General features: G+C 43.0%; 1 protein-coding gene across 1 annotated transcript in view; it reads left to right on the top strand.

The window, feature by feature from the left end:
- Window positions 1-22,033, top strand: part of phka1a (phosphorylase kinase, alpha 1a (muscle)) — a 65,024-nt gene that overhangs the window by 22,987 nt on the left and 20,004 nt on the right. The window contains 10 exon segments of the mRNA XM_065025251.1: window positions 54-134; window positions 9,767-9,865; window positions 10,326-10,472; window positions 11,007-11,060; window positions 13,222-13,344; window positions 13,538-13,633; window positions 13,948-14,055; window positions 15,115-15,193; window positions 20,243-20,377; window positions 21,025-21,134. Of these exon segments, the coding sequence (XP_064881323.1) occupies window positions 54-134; window positions 9,767-9,865; window positions 10,326-10,472; window positions 11,007-11,060; window positions 13,222-13,344; window positions 13,538-13,633; window positions 13,948-14,055; window positions 15,115-15,193; window positions 20,243-20,377; window positions 21,025-21,134 (1,032 nt within the window).

The following is a 22,033-nucleotide window of genomic DNA, read 5'->3' as shown; positions in this document are numbered from 1 at the left end:
CTATGAATGCTCTACCAAGCTCTATAAATACTTTATGAATGATACTCTTTCAGGACTACGGGATGTGGGAGCGAGGAGACAAGACGAACCAGGGGATCCCTGAGCTCAACGCTAGCTCCATCGGCATGGCTAAAGTGAGAATACACACACACACACACACACACACACACACACACACACACACACACACATTGTGACACACACACACACACACACACACACATTGTGGTCTGTATGGGAAAGCCTATAAAGATGACTGACATTGCTGAGAAAGCCACAAACATATAACCTTTATCGAGCTATGATCAAAAGAGTGAAGCAACAAAGAACACACAGACACACACACACACACACACACACACACACACACACACACACAAGCACCTGACCTGCTTGCGGAACACTCTGAACATTCCGTACTCATTCACCCCTCTCATTTACCCCTCTCATTCACCCCTCTCATTTACCCCTCTCATTCATCCCTCTCATTCACCCCTCTCATTCACCCCTCTCATTCACCCCTCTCATTCACCCCTCTCATTCACCCCTCTCATTCACCCCTCCATTCACCCCTCTCATTCACCCCTCTCATTCACCCCTCTCATTCACCCCTCCATTCACCCCTCCATTCACCCCTCCATTCACCCCTCTCATTCACCCCTCTCATTCACCCCTCTCATTCACCCCTCTCATTTACCCCTCTCATTCACCCCTCTCATTCACCCCTCTCATTCACCCCTCTCATTCACCCCTCTCATTCACCCCTCTCATTCACCCCTCTCATTCACCCCTCTCATTCACCCCTCCATTTACCCCTCTCATTTACCCCTCTCATTTACCCCTCTCATTCACCCCTCCATTCACCCCTCTCATTCACCCCTCCATTCACCCTCTCATTTACCCCTCTCATTCACCCCTCTCATTTACCCCTCTCATTCACCCCTCCATTTACCCCTCTCATTCATCCCTCTCATTCCCCTCTCATTCACCCTCCATTTACCCCTCTCATTTCATCCCTCTCATTCACCCCTCATTCACCCCTCTCATTTACCCCTCTCATTCACCCCTCCATTTACCCCTCTCATTCATCCCTCTCATTCACCCCTCATTCACCCCTCTCATTCATCCCTCTCATTTACCCCTCATTCACCCCTCTCATTCACCCCTCCATTCACCCCTCCATTTACCCCTCTCATTCATCCCTCTCATTCACCCCTCTCATTCACCCTCTCATTTACCCCTCTCATTCATCCCTCTCATTTACCCCTCTCATTCATCCCTCTCATTCATCCCTCTCATTCACCCCTCATTCACCCCTCATTCACCCCTCTCATTCATCCCTCTCATTTACCCCTCTCATTCATCCCTCTCATTTACCCCTCTCATTCACCCCTCCATTTACCCCTCTCATTCACCCCTCTCATTCATCCCTCCATTCACCCCTCCATTCACCCCTCTCATTCACCCCTCTCATTCACCCCTCTCATTCATCCCTCCATTCACCCCTCTCATTCATCCCTCCATTCACCCCTCCATTCATCCCACTCTTCCCGTTGCTCTCTTTTCATGAATTATTCCTGTTCAGTCAATCAAATGTATTTTTTAAAGCCCTTTTTACATCATCCGATGTCACAGTGCTGTACAGAAACCCAGCCTAAAACCCCAAAGAGCAAGCAATGCAGATGTAGAAGCACTTTGGCCAGGAAAAAACTCTGGAAAGTTAGGAATCTAGGAAGAAACCTAGAGAGGAACCGGGCTCTAAGGGGTGGTCAGTCCTCTACTGGCTGTACTGGGAAGAGAGGAACCGGGCTCTGAGGGGTGATCAGTCCTCTACTGGCTGTACTGGGTAGAGAGGAACCGGGCTCTGAGGGGTGGTCAGTCCTCTACTGGCTGTACTGGGTAGAGAGGAACCGGGCTCTGAGGGGTGGACTGTCCTCTACTGTCTGTACTGGGTAGAGAGGAACCGGGCTCTGAGGGGTGGTCAGTCCTCTACTGGGTAGAGAGGAACCGGGCTCTGAGGGGTGGACTGTCCTCTACTGTCTGTAGTGGGTAGAGATGAACCAGGCTCTGAGGGTTGGACTGTCCTCTACTGTCTGTAGTGGGTAGAGAGGAACTGGGCTCTGAGGGTTGGACTGTCCTCTACTGTCTAGTGGGTAGAGAGGAACCGGGCTCTGAGGGGTGGACTGTCCTCTACTGTCTGTAGTGGGTAGAGAGTAACCGGGTCTGAGGGGTGGACTGTCCTCTACTGTCTGTAGTGGGTAGAGAGGAACCAGGCTCTGAGGGGTGGACTGTCCTCTACTGTCTGTAGTGGGTAGAGAGTAACCGGGCTCTGAGGGGTGGACTGTCCTCTACTGTCTGTAGTGGGTAGAGAGGAACCAGGCTCTGAGGGGTGGACTGTCCTCTACTGTCTGTAGTGGGTAGAGAGGAACCAGGCTCTGAGGGGTGGACTGTCCTCTACTGTCTGTAGTGGGTAGAGAGTAACCGGGCTCTGAGGGGTGGACTGTCCTCTACTGTCTGTAGTGGGTAGAGAGTAACCGGGCTCTGAGGGGTGGACTGTCCTCTACTGTCTGTAGTGGGTAGAGAGTAACCGGGCTCTGAGGGGTGGACTGTCCTCTACTGTCTGTAGTGGGTAGAGAGGAACCGGGCTCTGAGGGTGGACTGTCCTCTACTGTCTGTAGTGGGTAGAGAGGAACCGGGCTCTGAGGGTGGACTGTCCTCTACTGTCTGTAGTGGGTAGAGAGGAACCGGGCTCTGAGGGTGGACTGTCCTCTACTGTCTGTAGTGGGTAGAGAGGAACCAGGCTCTGAGGGGTGGACTGTCCTCTACTGTCTGTAGTGGGTAGAGAGGAACCAGGCTCTGAGGGGTGGACTGTCCTCTACTGTCTGTAGTGGGTAGAGAGGAACCAGGCTCTGAGGGGTGGACTGTCCTCTACTGTCTGTAGTGGGTAGAGAGGAACCAGGCTCTGAGGGGTGGACTGTCCTCTCTCTCTCTCACTCCTTTTTCACCCTTTCTTATGTGTCTGGCATGCTACCATGAAAGAGATTAAGGCTGATCCTCTCACAGACACACACACACACACACACACACACACACACACACACAAAGCAGCTGAGAATGTGTTCATGGTGAACAGAGGGTGGGTTTCACACACACATTTGTCTGTCAATGGTATGCCTTTGATTGTGTTCGCCTAGTATCATGTTGTAAGCGTTGGTCACTGGAGTTTCCAAGAATATAAATAGATTAATACTACTAACTGTTTCTATTGGATATTCCTAGAAACCAGCAGCGTAATGTGCCATTTCTTGTTACCATATAAGTGACATGTGGGTTTTCCATTTTGTTTCAATGTCTTACACCAGCCATCTGTCACCATCCTTCGGTTTCTACAGTTTGTCATTTCCACCAAAACAAACGGTGATGATGGTTTGTTGTATCTGATATGTTGTTGTATTGACAGTCTTACGACCTGACGTAGCCCTTGTGACAGGGCATTGTAGTCCTTATGACAGGGCATTGTATTCCTTATGACAGGGCAATGTAGTCCTTATGACAGGGCAATGTAGTCCTTATGGCAGGGCAATGTAGTCCTTATGGCAGGGCAATGTAGTCCTTATGACAGGGCATTGTATTCCTTATGACAGGGCATTGTAGTCCTTATGACAGGGCATTGTAGTCCTTATGACAGGGCATTGTATTCCTTATGACAGGGCAATGTAGTCCTTATGACAGGGCAATGTAGTCCTTATGACAGGGCATTGTAGTCCTTATGACAGGGCATTGTAGTCCTTATGACAGGGCATTGTATTCCTTATGACAGGGCAATGTAGTCCTTATGACAGGGCAATGTAGTCCTTATGACAGGGCATTGTAGTCCTTATGACAGGGCAATGTAGTCCTTATGACAGGGCAATGTATTCCTTATGACAGGGCATTGTATTCCTTATGACAGGGCAATGTATTCCTTATGACAGGGCAATGTATTCCTTATGACAGGGCATTGTAGTCCTTATGACAGGGCATTGTATTCCTTATGACAGGGCAATGTAGTCCTTATGACAGGGCAATGTAGTTCTTATGACAGGGCAATGTAGTTCTTATGACAGGGCATTGTAGTCCTTATGACAGGGCAATGTAGTCCTTATGACAAGGCAATGTAGTCCTTATGACAGGGCATTGTATTCCTTATGACAGGGCATTGTAGTCCTTATGACAAGGCATTGTAGTCCTTATGACAGGGCATTGTAGTCCTTATGACAGGGCATTGTAGTCCTTATGACAGGGCAATGTAGTCCTTATGACAGGGCAATGTAGTTCTTATGACAGGGCATTGTAGTCCTTATGACAGGGCATTGTATTCCTTATGACAGGGCAATGTAGTCCTTATGACAGGGCAATGTAGTCCTTATGACAGGGCATTGTATTCCTTATGACAGGGCATTGTAGTCCTTATGACAGGGCATTGTAGTCCTTATGACAGGGCATTGTAGTCCTTATGACAGGGCAATGTAGTCCTTATGACAGGGCAATGTAGTCCTTATGGCAGGGCATTGTATTCCTTATGACAGGGCATTGTATTCCTTATGACAAGGGCATTTACATTTACATTTAAGTCATTTAGCAGACGCTCTTATCCAGAGCGACTTACAAATTGGTGCTTTCACCTTATGGCATTGTAGTCCTTATGACAGGGCATTGTAGTCCTTATGACAGGGCAATGTAGTCCTTATGACAGGGCATTGTAGTCCTTATGACAGGGCAATGTAGTCCTTATGACAGGGCAATGTATTCCTTATGACAGGGCATTGTATTCCTTATGACAGGGCAATGTATTCCTTATGACAGGGCAATGTATTCCTTATGACAGGGCATTGTAGTCCTTATGACAGGGCATTGTATTCCTTATGACAGGGCAATGTAGTTCTTATGACAGGGCAATGTAGTTCTTATGACAGGGCAATGTAGTCCTTATGACAGGGCAATGTAGTCCTTATGACAAGGCAATGTAGTCCTTATGACAGGGCATTGTATTCCTTATGACAGGGCATTGTAGTCCTTATGACAAGGCATTGTAGTCCTTATGACAGGGCAATGTAGTCCTTATGACAGGGCAATGTAGTTCTTATGACAGGGCAATGTAGTTCTTATGACAGGGCATTGTAGTCCTTATGACAGGGCATTGTATTCCTTATGACAGGGCAATGTAGTCCTTATGACAGGGCAATGTAGTCCTTATGACAGGGCATTGTATTCCTTATGACAGGGCATTGTAGTCCTTATGACAGGGCATTGTAGTCCTTATGACAGGGCATTGTAGTCCTTATGACAGGGCAATGTAGTCCTTATGACAGGGCAATGTAGTCCTTATGGCAGGGCATTGTATTCCTTATGACAGGGCATTGTATTCCTTATGACAAGGGCATTTACATTTACATTTAAGTCATTTAGCAGACGCTCTTATCCAGAGCGACTTACAAATTGGTGCTTTCACCTTATGGCATTGTAGTCCTTATGACAGGGCATTGTAGTCCTTATGACAGGGCAATGTAGTCCTTATGACAGGGCATTGTAGTCCTTATGACAGGGCAATGTAGTCCTTATGACAGGGCAATGTATTCCTTATGACAGGGCATTGTATTCCTTATGACAGGGCAATGTATTCCTTATGACAGGGCAATGTATTCATGACAGGGCATTGTAGTCCTTAAGACAGGGCATTGTATTCCTTATGACAGGGCAATGTAGTCCTTTTTGACAGGGCAATTAGTTCTTATGACAGGGCATTTGTAGTCCTTATGACAGGGCAATGTAGTCCTTATGACAAGGCAATGTAGTCCTTATGACAGGGCATTGTATTCCTTATGACAGGGCATTGTAGTCCTTATGACAAGGCATTGTAGTCCTTATGACAGGGCAATGTAGTCCTTATGACAGGGCAATGTAGTTCTTATGACAAGCAATGTAGTTCTTATGACAGGGCATTGTAGTCCTTATGACAGGGCATTGACAGGGCAATGTAGTCCTTATGACAGGGCAATGTATCCTTACAGGGCAATGTAGTCCTTATGACAAGGCAATGTAGTCCTTATGACAGGGCATTGTATTCCTTATGACAGGGCATTGTAGTCCTTATGACAAGGCATTGTAGTCCTATGACAGGGCAATGTAGTCCTTATGACAGGGCAATGTAGTTCTTATGACAGGGCAATGTAGTTCTTATGACAGGGCATTGTAGTCCTTATGACAGGGCATTGTATTCCTTATGACAGGGCAATGTAGTCCTTATGACAGGGCAATGTAGTCCTTATGACAGGGCATTGTATTCCTTATGACAGGGCATTGTAGTCCTTATGACAGGGCATTGTAGTCCTTATGACAGGGCATTGTAGTCCTTATGACAGGGCAATGTAGTCCTTATGACAGGGCAATGTAGTCCTTATGGCAGGGCATTGTATTCCTTATGACAGGGCATTGTATTCCTTATGACAAGGGCATTTACATTTACATTTAAGTCATTTAGCAGACGCTCTTATCCAGAGGACTTACAAATTGGTGCTTTCACCTTATGGCATTGTAGTCCTTATGACAGGGCATTGTAGTCCTTATGACAGGGCAATGTAGTCCTTATGACAGGGCATTGTAGTCCTTATGACAGGGCAATGTAGTCCTTATGACAGGGCAATGTATTCCTTATGACAGGGCATTGTATTCCTTATGACAGGGCAATGTATTCCTTATGACAGGGCAATGTATTCCTTATGACAGGGCATTGTAGTCCTTATGACAGGGCATTGTATTCCTTATGACAGGGCAATGTAGTCCTTATGACAGGGCAATGTAGTTCTTATGACAGGGCAATGTAGTTCTTATGACAGGGCATTGTAGTCCTTATGACAGGGCAATGTAGTCCTTATGACAAGGCAATGTAGTCCTTATGACAGGGCATTGTATTCCTTATGACAGGGCATTGTAGTCCTTATGACAAGGGCATTTACATTTACATTTAAGTCATTTAGCAGACGCTCTTATCCAGAGCGACTTACAAATTGGTGCTTTCACCTTATGGCATTGTAGTCCTTATGACAGGGCATTGTAGTCCTTATGACAGGGCAATGTAGTCCTTATGACAGGGCATTGTATTCCTTACGACAATATAATTAAGATATTTGTGCTTTTTAACTAAATGCCTGCCGTCAACTTGTGCACTAGGTAAATAGCTAAAGCAGAAAGCGTTTTTAAATTCACCTGTTTTGATTATTTTTTATTTTGAAGCTTACCGGTAGTTAACCGGTAGTTAAACGGTAGTTAGTTAATTTCCGGTAGTTAGTTAATTTCACCTGTTTTTGATTATTTTTCATTATGAACATTATCGGTTGTTCCTCACAACAGTTGATAGAGCTGTTGCTTCATAAGGTGAGTCACTCCTACTGCGTAACTGAATTGAGGTGATCAATTATACGGTATAATCTTACATTAAGTTAACTTGCCAAGATGTGCCAAATTTAAATTAACTCTCTCCAGCTGTGTTTTTGGTTTACTAACTTGCTAGCCAAGAGGCCAGCTTGCGAGAGAAAAGTTTCTTGAATCTTGGTAACAGCAGAGAAGCCCCGTCTGGATCAAGAGCCTGTCAGCATTTTGCTGCAAACTGTGAGGAGCTAACTTTATAACTTTTTGAGCAGGGTTGTCTGTACATGCAATTAGTTTATGTTCGCTTGCGCTCGTTAGCATTTACCTAGCATCCGCAATGGGAATTCTTTAGTACCTGTTAGCATTTACCTAGCATCTGCTATGGGAATTCCTTAGTACCTGTTAGCATTTACCTAGCATCTGCTATGGGAATTCCTTAGTACCTGTTAGCATTTACCTAGCATCTGCTATGGGAATTCCTTAGTACCTGTTAGCATTTTTTTCCCACTCAGTTATGTGCACCACCAGTAATACCATATACCTCAGTATGGCACCGGCACGGTATGAAAATCTGGACCAACCGTTATGTAGTCTTTATTATAGGGTTATGTAGCTCTTATGGTGTTACGAGCCCTTACAAAAAATATTATGTAGCCCTTGTGACAGGGATAATAAACTGTGTGGAGGTGTTGAGCAGTCCGTGTGGAGGTGTTATGTAGTCCTTATGAAGGTGTTATGTAGTCCTTATGAAGGTGTTATGTAGTCCTTATGAAGGTGTTATGTAGTCCTTATGAAGGTGTTATGTAGTCCTTATGAAGGTGTTATGTAGTCCTTATGAAGGTGTTATGTAGTCCTTATGAAGGTGTTATGTAGTCCTTATGAAGGTGTTATGTAGTCCTTATGAAGGTGTTATGTAGTCCTTATGAAGGTGTTATGTAGTCCTTATGAAGGTGTTATATAGTCCTTATGAAGGTGTTATGTAGTCCTTATGAAGGTGTTATGTAGTCCTTATGAAGGTGTTGAGCAGCCCATGTGGAGGTGTTATGTAGTCCCTATGAAGGTGTTATGTAGTCCTTATGAAGGTGTCATCCCTCCCTCCCTCCTTATGAAGGTGTTATGTAGTCCTTATGAAGGTGTTATGTAGTCCTTATGAAGGTGTTATGTAGTCCTTATGAAGGTGTTGAGCAGCCCGTGTGGAGGTGTTATGTAGTCCTTATGAAGGCGTTATGTAGTCCTTATGAAGGTGTTATGTAGTCCTTATGAAGGTGTTATGTAGTCCTTATGAAGGTGTTATGTAGTCCTTATGAAGGTGTTGAGCAGCCCGTGTGGAGGTGTTTTGTAGTCCTTATGAAGGCGTTATGTAGTCCTTATGAAGGTGTTATATAGTCCTTATGAAGGTGTTATGTAGTCCTTATGAAGGTGTTATGTAGTCCTTATGAAGGTGTTATGTAGTCCTTATGAAGGTGTCCTCCCTCCCTCCTTATGAAGGTGTTATGTAGTCCTTATGAAGGTGTTATGTAGTCCTTATGGTGTCATCCCTCCCTCCTTATGAAGGTGTTATGTAGTCCTTATGAAGGTGTTATGTAGTCCTTATGAAGGTGTTATGTAGTCCTTATGAAGGTGTTATGTAGTCCTTATGAAGGTGTTATGTAGTCCTTATGAAGGTGTTATGTAGTCCTTATGAAGGTGTTGAGCAGCCCATGTGGAGGTGTTATGTAGTCCTTATGAAGGCGTTATGTAGTCCTTATGAAGGTGTTATGTAGTCCTTATGAAGGTGTTAACCCTCCCTCCCTCCCTGTTATGTAGTCCTTATGAAGGTGTTATGTAGTCCTTATGAAGGTGTTATGTAGTCCTTATGAAGGTGTTGAGCAGCCCGTGTGGAGGTGTTTTGTAGTCCTTATGAAGGCGTTATGTAGTCCTTATGAAGGTGTTATGTAGTCCTTATGAAGGTGTTATGTAGTCCTTATGAAGGTGTTATATAGTCCTTATGAAGGTGTTATGTAGTCCTTATGAAGGTGTTATGTAGTCCTTATGAAGGTGTTATGTGTTATGTAGTCCTTATGAAGGTGTTATGTAGTCCTTATGAAGGTGTTATGTGTTATGTAGTCCTTATGAAGGTGTTTTGTAGTCCTTATGAAGGCGTTATGTAGTCCTTATGAAGGTGTTATATAGTCCTTATGAAGGTGTTATGTAGTCCTTATGAAGGTGTTATGTAGTCCTTATGAAGGTGTTATGTAGTCCTTATGAAGGTGTTATATAGTCCTTATGAAGGTGTTATGTAGTCCTTATGAAGGTGTTATGTGTTATGTAGTCCTTATGAAGGTGTTATGTAGTCCTTATGAAGGTGTTTTATCCACAGGCAGCCCTGGAGGCCCTGGATGAACTGAACCTGTTTGGAGCCGGAGGAGGACCAGGGTCTGTGGTGCACGCTCTGGCTGACGATATACAGCACTGTCAGGTACACACACACATACACACACACCTATATACACACATAATATACATTTCAATTAGTTTTGTCTAAGTTTTCCGTTATCCTTTATCAGAGTTAATAAACAAAAGTGAAAATTAAAGTTAACAGTCAATATTACACTTAATAAGTTCCAAAACAATAAAGACATTTCAAATGTCATATTGTGTCTATATACGGTGTTGTAATGATGTGCAAATACAAAAGGGAAAATAAATAAACATAAATATGGGTTGTATTTAAAATGGTGTTTGTTCTTCACTGGTTGCCCTTTTCTTGTGGCAACAGGTCACAAATCTTGCTGCTGTGATGTCACACTGTGGTATTTCACCCAGTAGATATGGGAGTTTATCAAAATACGGTTTGTTTTAGAATTCTTTGTGGATCTGTGTAATCTGAGGGAAATATGTGTCTCTAATATTCTCTCTCCCTCCCTCTCTCTCCTCAGTCCATCCTCAACTCCATGCTTCCCAGGGCATCTATGTCTAAAGAGGTGGATGCAGGTGTTCTGTCCATCATCTCGTACCCGGCCTTCGCTGTAGAGGACATCTCTATAGTCAACATCACCAAAGAGAAGATCATATCCAAACTACAGGTCAGGACACTGTTATGTCACCCTTATGACAGGGCTATGCAGTGTTATGTCACCCTTATGACAGGGCTATGCAGTGTTATGTCACCCTTATGACAGGGCTATGCAGTGTTTTGTCACCCTTATGACAGGGCTATGCAGTGTTTTGTCACCCTTATGACAGGGCTATGCAGTGTTATGTCACCCTTATAGCAGGGAAAATGGCATATATTATATGTTTTGTTATGTAACCCTTATGACAGGGCTATGCAGTGTTACATACTATAATGTAATCCTTATGACAAGGTTATGTAGTCCATAGAAAACAACACCAAGAAGAAGATGGTATCTGAACTGCAGGTTAGGGTCAGCCAGTGTCTCTCCTAGATTGTTATTGGTTAAGTTTGTCCCCTTCGTTTTGATTTCCAGGTGGGGCTCAAATCAACATTCAGGCCCTTTCTTATTTAAGTTGTCAATTTAAATCAAAGTCGAACTCTATTAGGAGGAGTTTGGCTGAGCATATTTACATTTTTCATCGCTCTCTTTCTCTTTTCTCAGGGTCGATATGGATGCTGTAGGTTTCTCAGGGATGGACACAAAACGCCTAAAGAGGTAAAAACATGCTCTTACTCTCTTCATCTTTCTCTCTCTCCATCTATCTCTCTCTCCATCTATCTCTCTCTTCATCTTTCTCTCTCTGTCTCTCTCTGTCTCTCTCTGTCTCTCTCTTTCTGTCTCTCTCTGTCTCTCTCTCTCTCCATCTCTCTCTCTCTCTCTCTCTCTCTCTCCATCTTCTCTCTCTCTCTCTCTCCATCTCTCTCTCTCCATCTCTCTCTCTCTCCATCTCTCTCTCTCTCTCTCTCTCTCTCTCTCTCTCCATCTCTCTCTCTCTCTCTCTCCATCTCTCTCTCCATCTTTCTCTCCATCTCTCTCCATCTTTCTCTCTCTCTCTCCATCTTTCTCTCTCCATCTCTCCACCTTTCTCTCTCCATCTCTCTCTCTCTTTCTCTCTCCATCTCTCTCTCTCTCTTTCTCTCTCCATCTCTCTCTCTCCATCTTTCTCTCTCCATCTTTCTCTCTCCATCTTTCTCTCTCCATCTCTCTCTCTCTCCATCTTTCTTTCTCTCTCTCCATCTTTCTCTCTCTCCATCTTTCTCTCCCTCTCTCCATCTTTCTCTCCCTCCATCTTTCTCTCTCCATCTTTCTCTCTCTCTCCATCTTTCTCTCTCCCTCCCTTTTTTCAAATTGCATTATTGAGTCATGAAAGAAAAACACCATTCAGCTTGATTGTTGTCACTATATTTATAATCGGTATTGTTTGTATTAAATAATCATTACTAGAAGTAATTATCACACTGTATAATAATATGCATATACTGTACCTTGCTTGCTCCTTGTTGAATATGCTCTCTCATCTCTCCATCCATGATGAGGTGACAGACGATCGTTGGGACCACTTAAAACAATCCTTGATTACCAGTATTTCAGAGCATACTAGCAGTTTTATTGACAATTTTGGCAGCTTTTCTCAAAGTATTGACAACTGACTAGCTAAGTCAAACAACAAACAAAATATCGCTATTTATCTGAGAAGTCAGCTGTCAGCTTCAACGATGATTGATGACTAACTAGAAAATGGGAAGACTGTGTAACTATTAGGAGCCCAATCCCAATTCACACCCCTTGTCGCCTGTATACTCGTTCACATCCCCTCAAACATTAAAATCAGTGGATTGTTGTAACTATTGGTAGACAATTGATCTACAATTCACCTGCTTTTCCATCTGTGAGGGGAGTGAAGGCACTTGGCCACGGATATCAAGAAACGCCTCGAAATGAAAGAGCTAACAAACGACAGCAAGATGCCTCTCACTTCCAACAAGTTAAGAATAAGATATTGATTGCTTTTGCTACCTAAAATAAAAATTCAGAACTTGTGAAATTACTGCAATAATGTTCATATATTTTGAGCACTTTTCATGTAATTTTGGCCAGCTAATACCCAATGATCAAACAGCATCGAAAGAAAGTGTGAACCTGTTATGAACGTTATCTCCAGTGTACGACAAAATGACAATCCCATCTACTTGTATTCATAGCTAACTACATTGTTGATTGTAAATGATAACTTTATACTGCTACATTGCTAACTACTTTAGCTAGCTAATTATTCTGTGTCTAAACCAGCCTGATTTAATTGATTTGTTGCATGTTATCTTGAATTGGGTGAAGTCAGCTGCCACACTCGGGTCAGGGAAGTTTGAGCTCGCTTTTTCACGTTGGACATGCTAGCTAACGTTTAAAAAAAACGTGGATATTAACCATTTCCCTCAAGTAAACACACAATATAATTTACATTACCCTTAAAGTAGAGGGTTTAATGTATCAAAAACAACTAAAAATCTAGATTTCCACAAGAACTGATTTTCGTAGCATTTTGGATTTTTCCAACAATGAGTCGGTGCGACATCCACAGGTTCTCATGTCGCATCACATCTCCTCAGAAAAAAAATTATTCTGGAACTGTTTTATTGCCCTCCTTTTCATCCATCCATCTGCTATTGTTCCCTCCCTCCTTTTCATCCATCCATCTGCTATTGTTCCCTCCTTTTCATCCGTCCATCTGCGATTGTTCTCTCCCTCCTTTTCATCCATCCATCTGCTATTGTTCTCTCTCCATAATTCTGTGGTTCTGTTCCCCCCCCTCCTTTTCATCCATCTCCTATTGTTCTCTCCATAATTCTGTGGTTCTGTTCCCTCCCTCCCGTCCCAGGACCCTAACCGTCTATACTATGAGTCTGCTGAGCTGAAGCTCTTTGAGAACATAGAGTGTGAATGGCCCCTGTTCTGGACCTACCTCATACTGGATGGCGTCTTCACCAACAGCCCAGAACAGGTGGCTATATAGCAGGTTAAATAATACTACTAATAATTAGGGGGTGCTTATATAGTCCTGTTTCACTGTCTGTACAAGTGGGGTAACCTGTACGTGTGAAAAGGAAATGTGTTTTTGTGCCTTGCTCAAGGGCAGAACGATGCCTTCATAGCATTACCTTGACCTGTCATGTCTCTGTTTGTAAACCGCTCAGGTCCAAGAGTACAAGGAAGCTCTGGAGGGGATTCTGATCAAACAGAAAGACGGGATCTGTCTACTTCCAGAGCTCTACAGTGTTCCACCTGATAGGGTAAGACTGGAAGGCCAGGGTGTAGTGGTGGCTTAATGGAGCCCTCTACAGTGTTCCACCTGATAGGGTAAGACTGGAAGGCCAGGGTGTAGTGGTGGCTTAATGGAGCCCTCTAAAGTGTTCCACCTGATAGGGTAAGACTGGAAGGCCAGGGTGTAGTGGTGGCTTCATGGAACCTTCACAACATTTCCCAGAAGTCCTGGTTGGTAGATTCCCGGAATGGGAAGGGAATAAGCAGGAACTCCATAATCCTCAAAACACCTGGGAGTGTAGCACGCCTAATCACACATGTGAACACATTTTGTTTATTACAGGTGGATGAGGAGTATGTAAACCCCCACTCTGTGGAGAGGGTCCCTCTGGGGAAGCTCCCTCTAAAGTGGGGTCAGTCCCTTTACGTTCTGGGAAGTCTACTGGCAGAGGTGAGCCGTCACTCACTACACTAGCTAGTGTACACTATACTACACTACACACACTACACTAGCTAGTGTATACTATACTACACACACTATACTAGCTAGTGTATTCAACACTACACACACTATACTAGCTAGTGTATTCAACACTACACTCACTACACTAGCTAGTGTATTCAACACTACACTCACTACACTAGCTAGTGTACACTATACTCACTACACTAGCTAGTGTACACTATACTACACACACTACACTAGCTAGTGTATTCAACACTACACTCACTAAACTAGCTAGTGTATTCAACACTACACTCACTACACTAGCTAGTGTATTCAACACTACACTCACTACATTAGCTAGTGTATGCTACATATACTACACTAGCTAGTGTATGCTACACACACTACATTAGTTAGTGTATACTACACTACACATGCTACACTAGCTAGTGTACACTATACTACAAATGCTACACTAGCTAGTGTATTCAATACTACAAATGCTACACTAGCTAGTGTATTCAACACTACACTCACTACACTAGCTAGTGTATTCAACACTAAACTCACTACACTAGCTAGTGTATTCAACACTACACTAGCTAGTGTATTTAACACTACACACACTACACTAGCTAGTGTACACTATACTACACTAGCTAGTGTATTCAACACTACACACACTACACTAGCTAGTGTATGCTACACACACTACATTAGCTAGTGTACACTACACTACACTAGCTAGTGTATACTACACTAAACACACTACACTTGCTAGTGTATGCTACACACACTACATTAGCTAGTGTACACTATACTACACTAGCTAGTGTACACTACACACACTACACTAGCTAGTGTACACTACACACACTACACTAGCTAGTGTACACTACACACACTACACTAGCTAGTGTACACTACACTACACACACTACACTAGCTAGTGTACACTATACTACAGATGCTAAAATAGCTGGTGACTAACTGCCATTGGGTGATAAAGTCCTCTCTCCGGTATTGTATGGTAAAGCTTTGGCCTCTCTCTGTGTTCTACAGGGTTTCCTGGCCCCTGGAGAGATAGATCCTCTCAACCGACGTTTCTCCACCATCCCCAAGCCAGACGTGGTGGTGCAGGGTGAGACCTGAAGGCTACATACTGAATAATATGTCTTTGTTTGATAAAAGCGTCTGCTAAAGGACCATAGTTAATGGCCAGTTTATACTTGGTCTAACAACATGTCTGTAGACAATTACTATCTGACAGGTGTCTCTGGTCAAAACAACAGGTAATTTATACTCGTGTGGAGTGTTGATCGTCGCTGCGACTGGTGGTTTCCTTGTCGTGGTTACTAGTTACTACAGCACCAAGACCAAATCCATCTGTGACAAGGTGGTGCAGGAGTTCTACAATTCTCTTATAGAATTACCTACTTTTATTTTGTCACATTCACAACCGTAAGGTATTTTCTGGAAGCTCGCCATCTTTACCTGATGTGGGTTAATTTTTCTGTAATAATGAAAATAAAATTAGCTGAAGTTTAAGTCTTGGTCATTATTTGAACTGGTTAGCCAGCTAGCTAGCTAAAAATGAACCAAAATGATGTTTAGAAAGTTGCTTGTAGTTGACATTTTACCAAAAATTTTAACTGATGTGTTTATAGGCGTTAAAATAGAGCAAGTATGCTATTCGTGGGAACACCGGGCTGCTGATGTCGGACAAGAATAGAATGTTTATGACAGACATGGGCAAACTACGGCCCGCGGGCCACATACGGCCCGCCGAACTTGTCCAAAATATAGTAAAAACCTCCTTTTTTCCCCTTTCCCTGCAATGCCCACGTTTCCCCAATAGATGGCGCACTCAAAACACATTGACCGTTGTTGGAGTGGCGCGTATCTCTCTTTATTTCACTTTAATTTTCACTTCGTTTCACGTCACCATTAAGCCCTTCTGTGAAAATGAGCGGACCAAAGAGAAGGAAAGTGGACAGCGAATGCCGAGTGTTTAATAAGGAGTGGACAACAAAATACTTCTTCACTGAAGTCCGATCAACGGCTGTATGTCTGATATGCCAAGAAGCTGTTTTTCAAAGAGTACAATATCAGCCGTCACTTTGCCACGAAGCATGCAAACTATGCTAGCAAGCAGTCAACACAAGAACGGGCGGCTACTGCTCAGAGGTTGGCAGCTAATTTACAGAGTCAACAGAACTTTTTCACCGACAAACTGCAATTCAAGAGTCAAGTACCAAGGCAAGTTATTTGCTGGCATTCAAATTAGCAAAGGCTAGCAAGCCTTTCTCCGCAGAGTTTTTGAAAGAGTGCATGGTAGAGACAGCAGGTCTCTTGTGTCCGGAGAGCAAAGCCAAGTTTGAAAAAATCAGTTTAGCACGCAGGACAGTGACTCGCCGCGTGGAACTGATTGACGAAGATATAGTCTTAAACAAAAAAGGCGAGTCCTTTAAGTTATATTCACTAGCACTGGATGAAAGTAACGACATAAAAGACACTGCTCAGCTCCTAATTTTTATCCGAATTAACGACAGTTTTGAGATGACGGAGGAGCTTTTGAGCATGGAATCACTGAAAGGGAAAACGCGAGGAGAGGACTTATATGAACAGTGTCTGCTGTCATCGAGAGAATGAAGCTACCTTGGAGTAAACTTGCCAATGTCTGGATGGATCGCCAAATTTAACTGGAAAAAACATAAAAGAATCTAAAGTGAAAGAAGAAAACCCTGACCAGGATGTTATTTTACTTCACTGCATCATTCATCAGGAGTCTCTGTGTAAGTCTGTATTGCAGCTTAATCACGTCGTGGATCCAGTTGTAAAACTTGTTTCATACGAGCAAGGGGACTTAATCATCGTCAGTTCATTACGTTCCTGGAAGAAACTAATGCGGATCACCAGGACCTAATTTACCACTCTCGTCCGCTGGTTAAGTTTGGGGAAAGTGTTTCAACGAGTCTGGGAGCTTTCGCTCATTTTTTAATTTAATGGGGAAATCAAGAATTCCCGAGCTGAGCGACACAAACTGGCTTTGTGACTTTGCGTTTGCTGTGGACATATTTTCACACATGAATGAGCTGAACGTGAAGCTACAAAGATCAGTTTGCGCACGACATGTACACAAATGTGAGCCTTCAAATCCAAGCTGGTTTTATTCTCCAGGCAAATGTCAAACAAATCTTTCAGCACATTTCCCACACTAGCCGTGCAGAAAGAGGCCGCCCGAAATGCGAAGAAATACCAAATCACTGGACGATCTGCACAGAGAATTTTGCCGTCGGTTCTGTGATTTTGAAAAAATTGACAAGTCACTTCAACTGGTGTCCTGTCCCCTGTCACAAGACCCCGAATCAGCACCGCAGGAGCTGCACTGATCGATCTTCAGTCTGACTCCGTCTCAAAGGAGAAGTTCAAGTCTCTTAAACTGAATGACTTTTACGCTTCACTTAACGAGACCGCGTTTCCAAACCTCCGGAGGACGGCGCAGAAGATGCTGGTGTTGTTTTTCGACCTACGTGTGTGAGCAGACGTTTAATGAAAATCAACAAAGCCCATCACAGATCCAAGTTAACTGACCAACACCTCAGATCTGTCCTGAGAATTATGCACTGGCAAAAAAAAGGAGACCAACAACACTGTTCCCACTGAAATGGTGAGTTTTTCTGCTGTGTTATGAAAAAATGCATATGGAAAGTTTGGAAGTGCTTTTAATTAAGAGCAATGCGCATTTACGCAGCGGTACAGTAGCTTAATTAACACGCCGCACATCGCTCTTAATTTAAATTTTCAGCTGCAGGTAGGATATTTAATACAGCCTATGTCTGTGTGCTTGGCAGAAAACTGTTTGCGCGTGTCCGTGGCAAGTTTGTAGAGCGCGCGGGTCAGGACAATCCATCCATGATTTTGCGGAGTTTAACACAAGTAGATATTATTGAGCTTGAGTATTTCGTTGTGTAATAATATGTTTTGAATGTTGAAAGTGATTCCATTTTTCAATAAATGTTGATTTCTTTAACTGATGTTGAAACTTATTAAAAACAGACGCAATCTTGATAAATCACAGTGCGTATGTTAAATCTATTTACATTTCCTCCTCCCAGTATCTGCGAAATAGTATGTAAATGCCATATCTTGCATATTCCTTGAGACAAATTTATTAACTGATAAGGGCTATTTTTCACATTTGAAAGACAGTTAATAAATTGGGTTGTAGTGTTCTTACTGTGCTATGAGGTTTGCACACACTGCTTTAGTATATCCGGCCCAAACACTCCCTCCAAATGCTCCTGGCCCGGCCCCTCTGTCAAATTTTAGAACCCATTGTGGCCCGCGAGTCAAAAAGTTTGCCCACCCCTGGTTTATGATGTCGCTATGGCAACTGTCTACAGACATGTCGATAGACCAACTGTAAACCAGCCTTAATAAATACTGTATACTGAATGTTGCTATTTAATATATATACAGTTTGGACACCTACTCATTCAAGGGTTTTTCTTTATTTTGACTATTTTCTACATTGTAGAATAATAGTGAAGACAAACTATGAAATAACACATATGGAATCATGTAGAAAACCAAAAAGTGTTAAACAAATCAAAATACATATTATATTTGAGATTTTTCAAAGTAGTCACCCTTTGCCTTGACAGCTTTGCACACTCTTGGCATTCTCTCAACCAGCTTCATGAGGTTGTCACCTGGAATGCATTTCAATTAACAGGTGTGCCTTCTTAAAAGTTCATTTGTGGAATTTCTTTCCTTCTTAATGCGTTTGAGCCAATCAGTCATGTTGTGACAAGGTAGGGGGGGTATACAGAAGATAACCCTATTTGGTAAAAGACCAAGTCCATATTATGGAAGGAACAGCTCAAATAAGCAAAGAGAAACGACGGTCCATCATTACTTCAAGATGTGAAGGTCAGTCAATACGGAACATTTCAAGAACTTTGAAAGTTTCTTCAAGGGGAATCGCAAAAACCATCAAGCGCTATGATGAAACTGGCTCTCATGAGGACCGCCACAGGAAAGGAAGACCCAGAGTTACCTCTGCTGCAGAGGATAACTTCATTAGAGTTAACTGCACCTCAGATTGCACCCCAAATTAATGCTTCACAGAGTTCAAGTCGCAGGCACATCTCAACATCAACTGTTCAGAGGAGACTGTGTGAATCAGGCCTTCATGGTCTAATTGCTGCAACGTAACCACTACTAAAGGACACTATTAAGAAGGAGAGACTTGCTTGGGCCAAGAAACACGAGCAATGGACATCAGACCGGTGGAAATCTGTCCTTTGGTCTGATGAGTCCAAATTTGAGATTTTTGGTTCCAACCGCCTTGTCTTTGTCAGACGCAGAGTAGGTGAACAGATGATCTACACTTGTGGTTCCCACCGTGAAGCATGGAGGAGGAGGTGTGATGGTGTGGGGGTGCTGTGCTGGGGACTCTGTCAGTGATTTATTTAGAATTCAAAGCACACTTAACCAGCATGGCTACCACAGCATTCTGTAGCGATACGCCATCCCATCAGGTTTGCGCTTAGTGGGACTATCATTTGTTTTTCAACTGGACAATGACCCAACACCTCCAGTCCGTGAAAAGTCTATTTGACCAATAAGGAGAGTGATGGAGTGCTGCATCAGATGACTTGGCCTCCACAATCACCCGACCTCAACCCAATTGAGATGGTTTGGGATGAGTTGGACCGCAGAGTGAAGGAAAAGCAGCACATGTGGACTGTTGGAAAATCATTCCAGGTGAAGCTGGTTGAGAGAATGCCAAGAGTGTGCAAAGTTGTCAAGGCAAAGGGTGGCTACTTTGTTTAACACCTTTTTGCTTACTGCCTGATTCCATATGTATTATTTCATAGTTTTGATGTCTTCACTGTTATTCTACAATGTAGAAAATAGTAAAAATAAATACAAATCTTGAATGAGTAGATGTCAGCTTTTGAGTGTTACTGTTTTATATTTATTTATTAAGCATTTTTAAAACTTTGTTGCATGATTGTTGCAATCATCTCATAACATACTTGTTTACGGAAGAACCCCACCCCCCAACAATCAACAACATTTTACAGAGAAAATGACATATTTCTAGCTATTTTAATAGTGAAATAAGTCAGTCATAACTCCTATGTTTTTTCCCATCTTTTTTATCTTCCTCTTCCTGTAGTGTCTATCCTGGCAGAGAACGAGGAGATCCAGGAGTTGTTGATGAAGAATGGGATAGAGGTGGAGACGATAGCTGACATACACCCCATCCACGTCCAACCTGCTAGAGTCCTCAGCCACATTTACGCACGACTGGGTAAACAAAGAGAGGGAAGGGAGAAAGTTAGGGAAGAATGGGATAGAGGTGGAGACAGTAGCTGACACACCCCATCCACGTGCAACCTGCTAGAGTCCTCAGCCACATTTACGCACGACTGGGTAAACAAAGAGAGGGAAGGAAGGAGGGAAGGGAGAAAGTTAGGGAAGAATGGGATAGAGGTGGAGACAGTAGCTGACACACCCCATCCACGTCCAACCTGCTAGAGTCCTCAGCCACATTTACGTATAACTCAGTAATAAATCTTTCACTACCATACAAAAAAGGTTTTGACTGCAAGAAAATAACATTACAAATGAAAAAACTGGTGAGCTATTGGAATCCACTAAAGCCACAGCCTTTCAAAGCACTTCATGGCTACAAATGTGAGTGCTACTGGTCGGTAGTCATTCATGCAGGTTACCTTAGTGTTCTTGGGCACAGGGACTATGGTGGTCTGCTTGAAGCATGTTTGTATTACAGACACAGACAGGGAGAGGTTGAAAATGTCAGTGAAGACACATGCTAGTTGGTCAGCGCATACTCGGAGTACACGTCCTGGTAATCCGTCTGGCCCTGCGGCCTTGTGAATGTTGATCTGTCTAAAGGTCTTCCTCGCATCGATCTGTACTCTTCCTCTTCCCCAGGACGTAACCAGAGGCTGGGGCTGACTGGTAGACCCTACAGGAGGATTGGATGTCTAGGAACTTCTAAATTCTATGTCATCCGCAACACCATATTTGCCTTCACGCCACAGGTAGATACAGGACCATTTTGTGTGTGTGTGTATTTCTTACCTTTTCAGGACCCCAATGTCCTAACATTTCACCTGAATGTCCTGACAAGGTAGGAAAACAACAACTTTTTTGACAAGTCAGGTTGTTTTTCATGTCCTGAATTTGTTCAAATGCTATTTTAAGGTTAAGTTAAGGGAAAAAATGTTTGACCATTAAGAATGATTTTTTTCCCTAACACTGAACCTAACTCTACTCCTAATCCTTAATCCTAACTTTAACTCTAACCCTAAAGGTGTGTAAAAGCTGAAGCTACCAAAACTATTGCTCATGGTGAACCAGAACAATGAATATAAACTCTATTGTAAGACCTGATCACCTATAGCATGTAGTCTACCTACCTATAGCATGTAGTCTACCTACCTATAGCATGTAGTCTACCTACCTATAGCATGTAGTCTACCTACCTATAGCATGTAGTCTACCTACCTATAGCATGTAGTCTAAATCAAATCAAATCAAATTGTATTTGTCACATACACATGGTTAGCAGATGTTAATGCGAGTGTAGCGAAATGCTTGTGCTTCTAGTTCCGACAATGCAGTGATAACCAACAAGTAATCTAACTAACAATTCCAAAACTACTGTCTTATACACAGTGTAAGGGGATAAATAATATGTACATAAGGATATATGAATGAGTGATGGTACAGAGCAGCATACAGTAGATGGTATCGAGTACAGTATATACATATGAGATGAGTATGTAGACAAAGTAAACAAAGTGGCATAGTTAAAGTGGCTAGTGATACATGTATTACATAAGGATGCAGTCGATGATGTAGAGTACAGGATATACGTATGCATATGAGATGAATAATGTAGGGTAAGTAACATTATATAAGGTAGCATTGTTTAAAG

Source organism: Oncorhynchus nerka, linkage group LG12 (assembly GCF_034236695.1).
Source record: "Oncorhynchus nerka isolate Pitt River linkage group LG12, Oner_Uvic_2.0, whole genome shotgun sequence".
In the NCBI taxonomy this organism is placed as follows: Eukaryota; Metazoa; Chordata; class Actinopteri; order Salmoniformes; family Salmonidae; genus Oncorhynchus; species Oncorhynchus nerka.
The sequence above is the reverse complement of the archived record's forward strand: the minus strand, read 5'-3'. Positions and strand labels throughout refer to the sequence as shown.